Below are 15,638 nucleotides of genomic sequence, written 5' to 3'. Positions count from 1 at the left end.
TTCCCCCCGACCAAGAGTCCACTGAAGTCCAGTGAAGGCTCTAGCCCCTGACCAGAGTCTGGTGAAGGCTTCATCCCTATGCCCGCTCTCATCCCAGAGCTCAGCCCAGTTCCTGCTCTACCGCCAGAATCCTCAGCCAACGTAGCCATGATGCCAGAACCCAGCCAGATACTTCCAAGCCCAGAGGATTCAGAGACCCCTCTACCAATGATTGTTCTCCCTGTGACGGCAATGGCCATAATGTGTGTTTGGGCTGCACACTGCTCTCCTACCCATAACGGAAGTGGAGGTATTCATCCCAGAATTGCATGTTTGCCCAGAGACGACCCAGGAGGTCGTTCCCCAGTCTTCTGTCAATCCAGATGCGATCATGAAGGTAGTTTCCCAGTCTTCCGTCTGTCTAGATACGACCACGGTATGACCATTCCCGAGTTCCCTGTTTTCCTGGAGACTGGATTTCCTGAATTTTCTCTCTGCCCTAATATGACTAAGAAGGTTGTTCCCGAATTTCCTGTTTGCCTTAGTGTCAAGGCCACAGAGGCCAATCCTTCATGATCCCCTGAGCTACCTGCATCGCCAGCGCCACCCTGTCCAGGACCAGGATTTTTGTTTTATTCAATAAACTACTGACAACATTTCTACCAAATTCCAAATAAAAATATTGTCATTTAGAGCATTTATTTGTAGAAAACGACAACTGGTCAAAATAACAAAAAAAGATGCAATGTTGTCAGACCTCATGACCTTACTCCAGTCATCTACAGTCCAATCCTTATGGTCTTTTACAAACCTCAGCCTGGCTCTTCTTTGCTTGTCTTTGATGAAGGGCTTTTTTCTAGCTTTGCACGACTTCAGCCCTGCCCCTAGGAGCCTGTCTTCCATTCCTGCCATTTGCCATTCTTTTTGTAGGTGACTTGATGTCATCCTACGGTTGTTGAGTGACTCTGGGTTTGGGCCAAAATTCTGAGCCAGGAGCCTTCCCCCGGACAGCACGCCAAATACGCATAATCTTTACTCTGTTTAATTTGATGTAAGTGTGAACTCGTGAAGCACTAGAATGAGACGGTCTAGTAAGAGTGCATGGCTATACATCACACATGTGCCCACCCTCACGGTCACTGCACAAAAGTAATATTAAAACTTAATTTTGGAAAAATACTTTGTATTGCAGATCTTTATATCAACTGGCTTTTTATGGCAGCTGTCTGCGGTCTCCCAGTGGCTTACATTATTGTCAGTTTATTGTTAGTGATTAATTTCCTGCAGAATTAAAGATAATTTATATGCTTTCATGTCCAAAAACATAATTTTTTGTCTTACATTTCATAATAAACTCAGACAAGCTCAGTACAGACTCATTTTCAGTCCGTTTATTTTCGTAAATTGGAATGTGTGCAAAGGATTGTGGGTGATTTAAGGCGAAGGATACGTCTGATGCATCCTTCAAAACAGGCCGAATGAAGGACGCGAAATGAAGGCTGCCTTCCAAGGATCCTTCAAATTGAGATGGCCTTCAGCGACATTTGATGACGTGGCAGCCAAAATATGCAGCCTTAGTAGGATGCAGCCTTCCGTTTGAGAAACACCCATAGTCTGGTCTCATCTCTACCAAGACTGTTATCGTTTGACTTATGACCTACCTGAAGTATACTCACCTCTGTGTCCAGTTTCTCGTTCCTGTCTCTTCTTCAGTTTATTCCTGAGTTGCTGCGTGGATTACCTACAAGACAAAATAAAGTTACCATTTCTCCTCAGTGACTGTTAACGTGTGTGTGTGTGTGTGTGTGGATCCTCACCGGCCTGTTCCCCATCTAAGTTCACCGTCATTGCATCATGTTGGTTTCACACTGCCATAATCTCCTTATAAATCAATAAAGAGTTGTATTATTGATACTCACCAATCTCTCCAGTCTGTTTTCTCTGACAATATGATACATGTTCGACAGTTTGATTGAAGATGTAGTCTCATGTTAATAGCACTAGTAAGTCTAATTCATTCATCACTCAAATCGTTAGCCTCATAGCATAATTGCCTAAGCCATTTTTTGTTTTTCCTTGTTTTCCAAAGACATTGAAATATGACTTAGGCAATTATGCTATGAGGCTAACGAAATGTTTTCTCTCAGAATTTTGCATTTCATTTTTGTAGTTAAAGTGGTGTTTGCTATAGCAAGAATCACTACTAATGCTCATACTTACAAACCCCTAACCATAAGTATCTTCACTGTAAAAAAATATATGATCAATACGTTATTACATGTTTTTACATTGCTTTAACTCATCAAAATAAGTTAAGCAATTTTCAGCTTTTATTTGTCATACAAGATTCAAATAATTTTCAGTTTAATCAGTCAGTTATATGCGATTTAGGTTAAATTGACTGTAATATCCAAGATGATTGTACTTAAAAAATGCAGCAACTTTTTTTTTACAGTGTATTTACGTAAGTTTCGTGACTTATGTCAAAAAAATTGGATGAAATGATGTATGAATTTATTGTTATTTCAGCAATAAAACTAGACAAGTTGCATGTCGAAATATGAGCATTGTACAATTACATCAGAATATATAACAATTCAGTTTAGAGCACCTTCATAAATTGTATAAATAACGAAGCAAAAACACACCTGATGCACATTTTTTATCCTGCATTTTGTTAAAGTAAACCTTGCTGTATTTTGTGTGCAATAACCTAGAACGCTCCAGCGACTACATAGCAATGTGCTAATGGTGAGTTAAAGTTCATGCCTCCTGTCTACCATTAAACGGTCAAGCCCCAAACTCACACCACTGGTTAGTGGCATAGCTCATCAGGCTAGTAGCTCAAACAATTCAATGTTTTGAAAGCACCACATACCTGCATGCAGCATTTACATTTTAAAGAGAAATCCACCAACGAATAGCTTACATAGAGTTGAGATATTTTAGTACTGAAACACCAAAAAAGTTCACATACACTCTTTTTTTCAGTTTTATTTGAAGTGGTTTGTGCATGGTTACAGTACTGAACACTTACAGTAAATTAGTCATGTCTTCGTTTTTTCTACTCTTCCTCTTTCTGTCATGACTCTGTGAAGCCTCCCCCTCCCCCCTTCCCCCCCTTCCCCCCTTCCCCCCCTTCCCCCCTTCCCCCCCTTCCCCCCTTCCCCCCTTATGGCCATGGGGTGCCATCTCCAAACAATATGCTTTTGTTCATTGCATCACTGATGCCTATAAGCTTTGTGTCGGTGAAATGTCACTGCCCATCTGGGAACATATAGTTCTCTCCTTTCAAAAGGCCACAAAAGTGAATGCTTTTATGACAAAACCTGTGATAAACCTGTCAATTGGTTTATCACATTGGTTTGTCAATATTGGTGTAATATACTGTTTAGGGAGCGTAATTCAGTCGGTGAAATTGAAGTCAAACCACTGACATAAAATTGATGATTAAAAGGTCCATGTTAATTCTTGAAATACAATTCTAGAGTTCTGTTTAGTGTATACTGCACAACGTGTACTGCATACTGCCTAGTATACACATTTATTTTAATTGTATTTTGGGGCTTTTGCCGCTTTTATTATGGGAATGGGCCTGGACTATTGAAGTCGTTGAACGTTACATTGTTGCCATAGTGTCAACTAGTGGCTGAACTTGTGCAATTCAAAAAAATGTGTTATGTTCTATTTAGTTCAGTTCATTGACTTCTAGTTTGTTTTCATCCATCACATGTGTTTCTTTGTCTTTGTTTTCCCACCACTGATCCGTCACCATGGACACTGACACTAATCATCACAGCTGTTCGTCTTTTAGTTAATCATCTCTGTGTATTTAAGTTCCTCCCTTTGTGCTGTTCATTGTCGATTGTTGTTTGTGCATTGCACATTGTCTCGCATGTTGGCTTGTTATTATGAGTTCGTAATAAATCGTATGTTGTTTTATAATCAACTTCGTCTTCTGTGGATAAAGAATGGAATGTATTTTCTTTCTCTTTGTATTTATATATCAATATGGTATCCTATTCATAACCTATACTATCCAAATCAATTTGGTAAACGGGTTAGGTCAAAAGTAATCTATAAGTAGTCCGATTATATTACCTTAAATGTGTAATCTAATGGATTACGTTACTAACTACATTTTTCGTCATGTAATTTGGAATCAGTAACCGACTACAATTTGTGATTAATCTACCCAGCGCTGGTGACTTTCTTTGTATCTTCTTTTCAAAGCCTAGCAGAATGAACAAAGCTTCTAGGTGACAGTACTAGAGAGAGAAAATGCAAGAATAAGCGTGAGAAAGCGAGACCTCACTCCCGTCTCCTGGGCACGTCTGGAAACCTAGCAACCAGTTACCCAGGGCACTCTTGAATAACTACCCAGATGCCAAGGTGCATCTGTGTAGCAGGGTGGCTCAAGCTTAACCAAGGCCAGAGATAGAGAGGCCGACGTGGTGACTGAAAACAGGGATGCCTGAGGCTCGTTCAGATGCACATAAAATAAATATCAGCCTGTCTAATGGCACATTCATCTTATTGTTTCTTTGTTGCCAAGGTGTATATGAAAGAAAAAGGCCAAAGTTCTTCGCCTGTCCTCTATTGCACTGCCTCGTGATAACACACATGTGGTCGGTCTACTATCTTTGAATCGATTCAGATATCGCTGACAGGGATTTTTGTTATCAATGGAGGTCACTTGTTCTCAGGCAACCTTAGCGATTGTGGGCTTCTTTGTTGATAACTTGATCAGCTGGTGTATTTATAGTGCGGGTGGTTATGGCATTGAAAAGTATACTGTAAAGTTACTGTAAAGTGAGTTGTTCGGTCAGATAGCACAATTAGAGAGTACTTTTTTTTTTTTTTTATCCTACATCCTTAGATGACAGATTTTTTTTTTTTTTTAACGTAACAAATGTATTGCTATAAATGATGCATAAACGTTGTTATGATGTAGCATTGCCCCAGCCAATGTTTCCATAAACCTCATTACCAAAATGTTTTGCCACATTCATTTTTGAAAGTAAATTGTTTTCGTATATGTCTTTTTTTAATATTAAGCCTTTCAAATTCAGATTACATCAAAATTGATTCATGTAATTATGAATAATCATTATATTAGCAACACTTCATCATAGGTCTACTACACTTTAATAATATTCTTATTATTATTTCTTCTTATTTTTATAATTGTATTTTATTTATCATGAAGTAAAACAGTGTGGTGGTCCTGGGGACCCACAGCTCTGCACATTTTATATGTCTCCTTTATCTGACACACCCAGTTCAGCTCATAGATCTCTTTCCTTACGAGCTGATGATCTAAATCAAGTGTGTTGAGGGAGACATGCAAACTGTGCAGAGCTGTGGGTCCCCAGGACCATGATTGGAAACCACTGTGCTAGAGCACAGTCATCACTAGACAATGAGCAAACTGAACTGAGGGCAATGTATATAAAGTGAACTTAATGAACAAAACAAGGATCAGGTGAGTGAAATCAATGAAACAATGAGTAACCATGACAACCAATCAAAACATATTTAGTAACCTTAGCTGTGTTCGAAATCACTATTCACTATTCCCTTCATCCACTCATATTGAGTGCACTCAATAATGTCCACTGTGGTTTCAGACACCACTACAAATGGCTGTCCCCTCAAATAGTGCCCTATTTAAGGGTATAAGGAACAATTTCGGACACAGCCCAAGACAACTAAGGAAACACGGGAAATAATGAGAAATAAACTAAAAGTCTATGAAAATGAAACAACAACTGAATGTGACAGTAACATTATTTGCTTTGTTTCAGGTGTGTTTTTTAGAATGTCTTTTAAAATGTAGAGCTGAAACAACTAATCGATTTAATCGATTAAAATCGATTATTAAAATAGTTGTCAACTAATTTAGTCATCGATTAGTTGCTAAATAACTTTTATTTGCCGTAAGCGGCTCATTTCGTGCATATTTTAAATCTGCTGTGACCAAAGTGTGGCAGTAATGAGCCACCGGAGGTTTTAATCAGCCAGTACAGCAGGAGAAGTAGCGAATAGCCAATAGCTGGCCTCGTTTTATGTCACGTGCTTCCCGCACAGCGTCTCTGCAGCATTCAGGGGATATTCTAAAACGCTTAACGTGAAAAACGCTTAACGTAGTTTACTGTACTAAGACAGTGATATTAAATTACCAAACTCAGAACACATCATATACCATACTATGTATAAAAAAAAACAGATGAGCCCAGAAATTGAACGCAACGCGTTTAATTACACGTTAAGCATTTTTCTCCCATAGAATACCGTTATAAGAAAAGGCTTAACGTGGCTTACTGTACTAAGACAGTGATATTAAATGACCAAACTCAGTACACATAATAATAATAAACCATACTACGTATAAAAATCAGATGAGCACAGAAATTGAACGCAACGCGTTTAATTACACGTTAAGCATTTTTCTCCCATAGAAAACCGTTATAAGAAAATGCTTTAAAATGCTTAACGTGTAATTAAACGCATTGCGTTCAATTTCTGGGCTCATCTGATTTTTTTATACATAGTATGGTATATAAATATGTGTACTGAGTTTGGTCTTTTAATATCACTGTCTTAGTACAGTAAGCCACGTTAAGCGTTTTTCACGTTAAGCGTTTTAGAATGTCCCGCATTCGGCGAGATGGCGGAGGCAGGCAGCAGTGGAGTAAGCTCAAGAAAGAAAAAGAAAAAAGCGGATGATAAAACCGAACGAAGTCAGTTTGTCATTTACCAGTTCATAATTCAGTCTTGCAGCCTAATTATGACTGAATGAGAGAGGTAAATGTTTAAATGTATTTTAAATGCACTTTTTTTCTAAGTAGGCTATTCACTGCTCTTTTTCACACAGCAGATTTTTTGTGTGTCCAATTTTTTGTGTGTGTCCAATTTTTTTATACACTAGATGTCGCCTTGGCTACGGCAGTTCATTGGAACGAATGCCATAGGCAAGGCGGCATCTATTCTAGTGTATATATATCTATGCACCAGTCTGCGCACACGTCACACAGCAGGATGCGCAAGCGCCCTCAGATCACTTGGACGTGGCTGTGTATAAGAGGTAAAAACGATATAAATACTGTTCGTTTTCTCACACAAACCGCTCGTTTCGTGTCTTAGGCCATCAATGTGTACTTACGATGGGGAATTATTTAATTTGGACGATGGGGAATTGTTTTAATTTGGACTTCTCTGTGCATGCTCTTTGAGACAGTGACCACAGACCTGCATTATAGGACTGACAGACAAGAACGGTTTGACCTAAAAATATCAAAATTGAAACTACTGCGGAAAAAAAGACACCTACATCTTGGATGCCGTTGAGGTAAGCTAAAACACACCAAAATTGTATTTCAAAGTGAACTATCCCTTTAATAAGCTTTGTTCGGAATGTTAAACTACTTTAGGAGCCCTAAGGACTGCCATGGTGAAAACATTATTTGAAATCTCCTTGTGAAATTTGCTAGAGTATGTATGGGTCAGTGTTTTGATTGCAGAAGAGTTCGACAAAGGATTACTAACACATAATAAAACACAACTCCAGGTATGTTTTTGATGAGGATATGACAATGCAAAATGGTTAAAATCTCTAAAAAGTCTATGTTGAATGATAAAGACCCTTTGTTAATAATTTACTTGGGAAAAAATGGGCAAAACTAAAATATAAGTATAGTTGCAGCCCTATTAAAATGTACTGCAGCATAGCCTGATAAAACCAAACTCAGTGTTATGAAATGCTAAAAAAAACATTCACTGTAAAGAGATCGTGTAACAGTAATTGACGTGTAAAATGACTTCCACTTAAAGAAGCTCCTGCCACACTAGTCAAGAGTGCACACTCTAATTGCTTTCAGGGGCGTTTAAGAAAAAAGGTGTTTTTCCGGGCTTGTGTCATTGCAGTTGAACATAATTGGGGATTCCATGATGGTAAGGATCAAAAGGAAAATAATTACCTTCTCGTAAAAAAAACAACCAACAACAACAATAACCGTAATGCCAACATTTCACTGCTTCAGTTAATGTCTCACCCTTTGATAAATAGCTAAGCTAACTGGCCAAATGGTTTCCATGGAGATGAAGAGGAGGTCTTTGCAAATTTAAGGGTGTAAAGTATGTTAACCCCCTGAGGTCGGCTATCGCGCCGGCGCGATAGGCACGTTTTTTTCCCTATCAGTGAAAAAAAATAATAAAATAAAAATATTACTTTTTATCTTATATGCTTGTGTTATACATCAATCGATCCTGTTAAGTGTGTATTATTTTTGTGTATACTCACAATAAAAACAAAGTGTTGTGCTTTTCGCCAAATAAAGAAAAATAAACACGAAGCGAGTTCTGCCTTCTCTCTCTCCGTGTAGTCCATTCTGAAACGCGTCCGAAAATGAACCATAACTCAGCGAATACTTCTCACACAGACACGTGAGATATGTCTTTATGAAGCTTGAAATCTCTTCTTGTAAATGAAGTAATTTATATAAAAAACAAATGTTTTCAACTCATGTAATCTGTCTGAAAGCAAGGAGAGGTACAGTTTTCCCTTCTGCCTCATTATCTTTATAATCAGCTGCTGCCGCCCCGCCCCCGGAGCGATTCACATGTAAATAGTTTACCTGATCTAGTATGCATCGCATACGCCCCCCCATCAATGCCATAAAAACACAGTTTCTTCATGAGACTTACTGATAGTTCATCGCGTTTTGAGTATGGCTCGTTTCTCCGGTGAAGACGCCCTTCAGATTATTCTGGACAGCGAGGAAGAATGCACGATACCGGGTTGTTTCCTCAGAGGAAGATTATAACAGACGACGAACGGCAGCATTTTGAAGAGCGAATTCCGCCGAGGACACAATTTCGGAGTAAGTTCTACTTAAAAGTCTTTTGTCTTTTATTTTTCGTGTTCGCATTTATCAGGAAAAAAACAATATTGTGACAGTTCTCCATGATGGACGCGAGCGCTCTAAGCACTAAAAGACTTTCAAACATTCACAGAGACCTCAAAACAGAAAGTACAAATCCTTTCTTTAAAACGAATTTCGTTTTGTATCAATTGTATCTTAATTTTAATATTTTTTTCATTAACAAATTTCCTGGATTTAAAGTAAATATAGGCAATCACAACATAAGGTCTGAACTGGAGATCATCATGAACCCGTAGCCTACTCGCCTCACATGTCTAAAAAAAATCGAAATATATTTACAGAAAGCTGGTTCTAAACAAAACCATCCAAAACAAAATATGTAGCCTAATAAATGTGCATTTCTCCGGTGCGTTCACTGCGAAGATCGCGAGTCAAAAGCCTATCATCAATTTCATCTTTGCCAGAAGTTAAATTTATATCGAGTTTGTGAATGAATGATGTTGTTTTAGCAAACTGTATTGCTAGACTGAGATGAGTAAAAATCGACTGAAATATGTTGAAATAAAATGTAGGCTATTTGTATAAGCAACGTATTAAACGGCAAATTAACAATATGCACTAATATTTCATGAAAACAACGTTACAGTCAGGCGAAATATGAAAGACAACATTTTGTTTAATAGATTTGGGTACAGTTTTTACTGTAGAATATACTGCCTCGTCAAATAAGCTTTTGTTTAGCAATTTATATATATAAAATAGCCTACTATTTTTGTCAAAAATAAAGTCATCAACTAAGATGTTAGCCATTCCAATGTTGGCTATATTCAAAGTAATGAATACATAGATAAAATGTAGGCCTATAATCTTTTTTTTTTTTACAAATAAAGAGTACACTTGAAATATTGTTGAAATTGTAATTATTGTTGTAATTGTAACCTTTTTAATAAAATAGCAAAACATATTTACAGATAGATGTAAGCAAAATCTTAAATGGTCAATATAAGTCTTCTTCTAAATATATCTTTTGTCCTTTCATTGTGGCTCAGTCAGTTTCACACCTGAATGAATGGCTCATTATGCAGAGTCATTATGCAGAGTGGGTGGGACAATGTAATCCAAGGTGAAAACCACTCCTCGTTCACGCCCCCCTCGCATATTGGCTTTCCAAGCAAAACCTGTTTTACATCAATTTAAATCAATGTATGGTTTTATGTGAACGATAAAGCAAGACTATTTTCACATAATTTTGAAGAAAAAACTATAGGCGACCACATCCATTAGTCAAAAGTCTTATTGCCACATATTTAGTATGTGTTTTATGGCCTTATTTCTGCAACTTTCATTTTATTTTTTTCCAATAAGCACGCATAAACATTATTCTCTTAAAAATTCAAACATATACATGCATGTTGATCAGATATTTTGGTAGCCCTGTTTGTGCTATATAGAGTGAATTTACACCTTTGCCATTAACATGTTTATAAATAACTGAAAAAAGCACAAATGTCAGAGCATGTCAGAACACCTCCAGGGCCCAGAAAACAGCTCAGACTCCAGAGGGTTAAGAGAAAATTCAAGTGCTCATTTGCAACCCTTCTTCAAGCATGTCCTGATTTTGCTGAGTTAGAAGCGTTCCTGGGTCAACATACTTTGTTGATCCTGGAACAACATTCCTATCTGAACATTTTGTTCTAAGCATATCTCTACCCCTAAACCTAACCCCACTCATAACTTATCCCTTAAATAAGAGGGAAATGATGCTTAAAAGCACCTAATCCTGGTTGTAAGGCTGAACTTGACTGTAAACTTGTCCCTCAAATCTGATTGGTTGATTGGAATGTTGTTACAGGATCAACAAAGATGTTGCTCCTGGAACATGTTGCACTTGATGAAATCAATTTCTGCCTTCTTCAAATAGGCTATATTGGATACTTGCATGGTCTGTGCAGTGGACACAATTCTTGAAGTGGTTGAAAATTGAAGTCGTTGATGGGTCCGTGAGTGTAAAATGTTACTGTACAAGTTGCAATCGTTTTCTTCTCCGCTGGATGGAGAAGATATGATGAACTTGCATGGTTATTTCGACGCTGTTCTCATGGCTGGAGGGCAGATTGTGGCCTGCCGGCCCTGGGCAAGAGAGAGCACGCAGGGCAAATGATGGGAGTTGCAATGGACTTCTTCTGCATTGAATGAAGACGTTGAACTCCTGAGGTTGTCCTTGATGCTGTTGAGGTTGAGAGAGTCCTCTCTCTCCTGAGTGAGCACATGGCTGGTTGTGAGTCGAAGCCTGCTGCCCTGGGGCCTGCTGGGGCCACACTGGACAGCACGGCACCCTGAACGTACCGAGAAGGCCAAGAGAGTTGATCGTTGCCCATTCAGTGATGGTAAGGTTGCAGTTTTCTTCTGAGTTGGATTGAAGAAAATACAGTCTGATTCCTTTGGGAGAGTGAAAGCATAGCAGGTGGTGGTCACAGCCTGCCACCCGAAGAAGCAGCAGTAGAGAGCCAGAAGAAGAGAGAGGAGGGTCACTGTGAATTTGTCTCTAATAAAGCCTGAGAAAGGCCCCACCTCTCTGGGTTTGCTTGACCAATGAGAAGGGTGGAATTTCCAAGCGGGAAAATTCCTCTGTGGTTGATTTATGAATCTTTGTTCTAAGCGTGCTCATTTGCATGTGCAGCTGGATTGGTTTCTGATGACGAAACTAAGAAAGATTCTTGTAATACTAATATGTTGCGCAGCTATCGGCATATCATGTACACAATCATTCCGATCTTCAAAGCACCAATTTATAGAGACCAAACATGGTATAGGTGAGGCTACATTGACCGTTGGTTCTATAATAAAATACATAGTATCAAAGAGATAATAGTATCAAAAGATAATAGTATTCAAAGACACATCACAAGACAGTAAATCATTCACAAAATGTTCTGGGATGCATGTTAATCAGTTCATCGATAAATGAATGCAGGAAAGTCTGTTCTAATGTCTGTAGGTCTTGTGGCAGGGGCCCTGTTCACATTGCTAACAGTCATAAAACCAACTTATCTGATCGTGGTCATGGTAACTAAGACCTTCTTGCCCTGTTTGGGGGGATGGGGCCACAGATCCCAGAGTGAGTTTTAAATATCGTTTGTTAAACTACAACAAATACTTGTGTCTGACTTGTCTCAGTCGTTACACACAATACCAGATGTTTACTGACTGGTTAAAACTCTACTGTACTAACAAGCTGTAGACTTGTTGAATCTAGAGACCAAAATATCACAGTGGACTGCTTTTACTTGGCCAGTAAGAAACCACCAAAAATCTCTAGCAACGCCCGTACAATACAATAAAAAATGTTGGGGAAAAATATGTCTGACTGAAAGTTGAACTTTAAAACAGATAATTAAGGAAACCAAGTAGTTCTTCACATCATCTTAGACACGATGCAAATTTGTTGTATAACTTCCATGATGACTTCTGGGGCTTCCTTAGTTACCATGTTCCCTAAACCCACTGCAATTAGATTAAAAGGGCACACAGATGTTTTGCCAGTTTTGTTTGGAAGTAAGGATTGCATGTCTGAGTGGATGAAGTTAGTGTCTCATTAAAAGCACTGTTCCTCTGTACAGTCCTATTCCTAGTGGTTCATAAATTTGAGTTTGGAGCGGTAATCAAATAAGCACCTCTAGTCGCTGTCTCTGGAGAATATCCAGTCATCACTCGACACGAGAACCTGCAAGCTTCCTCTGACAATATCAGACTAACACAGCACAATTTCACTCCCAATAGAGGTTTATGTGTGGGAGTGTATAGAATTATAATACACCCAAACATGAAAATTCTGTCATAATTTTCTCATCATGTCATTTCCAAACCCCTATGGCATTATTTTTCTCTATATATACTTATGATTTTTCTGTAATAACCTATGTGCTGCTCTTATTAAATGTTTGAAATCAATTTAATTCATGTCATTGTCTTGGAAAAAGAACGAACAAATGCATGTGCTTATTTTAATGCCATGGATTAGCCTCCTTTGATATCAGCTTACTAAGAGTAGGCAGCCATTTTAATTTCAAACATATTGTGTTAAAAGTTATGTTTTTTTGGTCACACTGTGAAGAGAGAATTTTTGTTGACTAGATTTTGTCCTCTGAATAAAAATGTCCAAACAATACACTTGAATTTCATGATTTTAAATAATGAATCATAAAATATTCAATATATAAGAAGGTTTTCTAAATGTAATACAAAAATAAAAGATGTGTTTGTGTACAGTTTACAGCCAAAGACACACAGCAAATGTTAGTAAATGTAATGAGTGTCAAACTACCATTTCTCAGTTTTGCTTCTTCCTGGTGCAGCTCATATTGTCGGTCGTTTTGTAACGTTATAAAAGGGCTTTAATTCAGTCCATATACTGAATACCATCCATTCCCAAATCTACAGCCATGAAACCACCATAGCTCTCAAATCTCATTTAATCAATTTAATCGCTGTCGGTGTAAATGGGGCTTTAACAGTGACAGAGGTATTTCTCATAATAGGATGTGTGAGTCATTCTTGTTGTTGATGCAAGTCTACATGTTGACGTAAATATGTATTTATATTTGTGCTTCCAGAGGGCCCAGTGATCTGGCGCATGCTGACCTACCCTCCGGCTCGCCGTGCTCTCATTGTGGGTTGTGGACTCCAGATGTTCCAGCAGCTTTCTGGCATCAACACGGTCATGTAAGTCTCCTTCACTCAATTCTCAGGTGTTCTTTGAATCTCAACTGAAGTACTATTTTTTAGCTTTTTTTTTGTTCTTTGCATTTCACATGTAAAGCCTGTAATAATGCCAATCTAGGTTTCTTGGACCAAAGCAATAGTATGTCTACAAAATATAATTATCAAATATATCTTGATTCAAATATGTCTCCTTTTTAAAAAATGCCACACATAGATGTTCATTTATATAGGAGGACAGACTGTTTCACAACTGATTCAAAATTCAGAAGTTGTTCATTCACATTCACCGATGTGACTGTGCCTTTAATTCTCATTTTAGCTTAACTTTAATGGATACCCTTCTAAAGTGTGATTTCCTCTTCGTGATCTCTTGTCATTTTTGCTCCTTATTCACTGACTATTTTTCAAGCATTGTAAACAATCTCGGAATGTGTGCTGTTGCTAAGCAACCCCTCATGGCAAAATGAGAAGTGTTTATGGGAGGGAGGGAGAGGGGAAAATTGTGTGTGTGACTGTGTGTTTACTTATTTCTCAGCTGTCATTTTGGAAGATGACAGGTCATGACAGATGGATCCTAAAATGGCATTCTCGGTCAATCAAACACCTTCATTCTTATCCTTCTGTCGTTGTCAATCAATCTGTCCAAAGCAGGTTTAGACAGACAGTGTAGCAGTTAAAACTGACAGGTACACTCACACACATGTATGAAGTAGTGTTTAGTAGGGTTAACCTGATGTGCTATTTCATATTTACCCACAATCCCCTACTCCTCAATCGTTCCTGCATTGTCAGATGTCAATCCTTTGTACACAGGAAGTCTTGTTGTGGGATGTGTTATCTGTCAAGCTTAACCTCTGCACGAAGAATTTGTCAATACCTCTCATGGAGCAAATGCCTTGGGGGTCGTGTGCCAATTTGATGTCAGCCGGAAAAATCAATTTGGTTCAGAAAAGCACACATCCAAAAGCACACATCCAAATCTTACACTGCTATACGATAATCAATAATATCGGTGATCAGCAGCACATCCTTAAGTTGGGGTCAGACAGACCGGACCACAACCTGAGAAAGTAGTCACTATGTCTGATTTCAAAGAAATTCATGGCAAAATTTTGGAAGAATCCGTACAGCACCTTAAAACATTAACCTGCGCCCTTGACACACTTCCCACATTCCACATGACATTTTTCAAAAGTGTGTTCAACTGTTTAGAAGCCCCATTGACTCCCTGTGCCAATGCATTGATGAAGTGAACTGTTGGATTTGCCAAAACTTTCTTCAGTTAAACAAAGACAAAACTGAAGTCATTGCATTTGGAAACAAAGATGAAGTTCTCAAGGTGAACGCACACCTTCACTCTAGGGGTCAAACAACTAAAAATCAAGTCAGGAAACTTGGTGTGACGCTGGAGTCAGACCTTAGTTTCAGTAGTCATGTCAAAGCAATAACTAAATCTATAAACTAAAATGAAAGCATACTATCATCTGAAAAATATTGCAAGAATTAGATCCTTTGTTTCCAGTCAAGACTTAGAGAAACTTGTGCATACTTTCATCACCAGCAGGGTGGATTATTGTAATGGACTCCTCACTGGCCTTCCCAAAAAGACCATAAGACAGTTGCAGCTCATACAGAACGCTGCCGCCAGTATTCTGAGCAGAACCAGAAAATATGAACATATCACACCAGTCCTCAGGTCTTTACACTGGCTCCCAGTTACATTTAGGATTGATTTTAAAGTATTATTACTGTTATATAAATCATTCAATGGCCTAGGACCTCAATACATTGCAGATATTCTCACTTAATATAAACCCAACAGATCACTCAGATCATTAGGATCACATCAGCTAGAAATCTTCCAGAAGAGATCAGATCTGGTCCTTCAGTAGTCACATTCAAATCCAGACTCAAAACACATCTGTTTAGCTATGCATTTACTGAATGAGCACTGTGCCACTGTTCGTCTGACTATTTGTACTGTATTTTCTTTTCTTTTTTATTCTAAACTGTTTTAATTATTCTTATTTCTTTTGATTATTTTAATTTCTT

At 38.2% G+C, this 15,638-nt stretch overlaps 1 protein-coding gene across 1 annotated transcript in view; it reads left to right on the top strand.

Moving 5' to 3' along the window:
• Positions 1-15,638, top strand: part of slc2a13a (solute carrier family 2 member 13a) — a 59,489-nt gene that overhangs the window by 25,810 nt on the left and 18,041 nt on the right. Inside the window, exon 4 of the mRNA XM_079868545.1 lies at positions 13,478-13,586. Coding sequence (XP_079724671.1) covers positions 13,478-13,586 — 109 coding nt within the window. The remainder of the gene's footprint in view (positions 1-13,477; positions 13,587-15,638) is intronic.

This window comes from Squalius cephalus, assembly GCF_949319135.1.
Source record: "Squalius cephalus genome assembly, chromosome: 4".
Taxonomy (NCBI): Eukaryota; Metazoa; Chordata; class Actinopteri; order Cypriniformes; family Leuciscidae; genus Squalius; species Squalius cephalus.
Note: the sequence above shows the minus strand (reverse complement) of the source record. Positions and strands in the feature narration are given on the sequence as shown.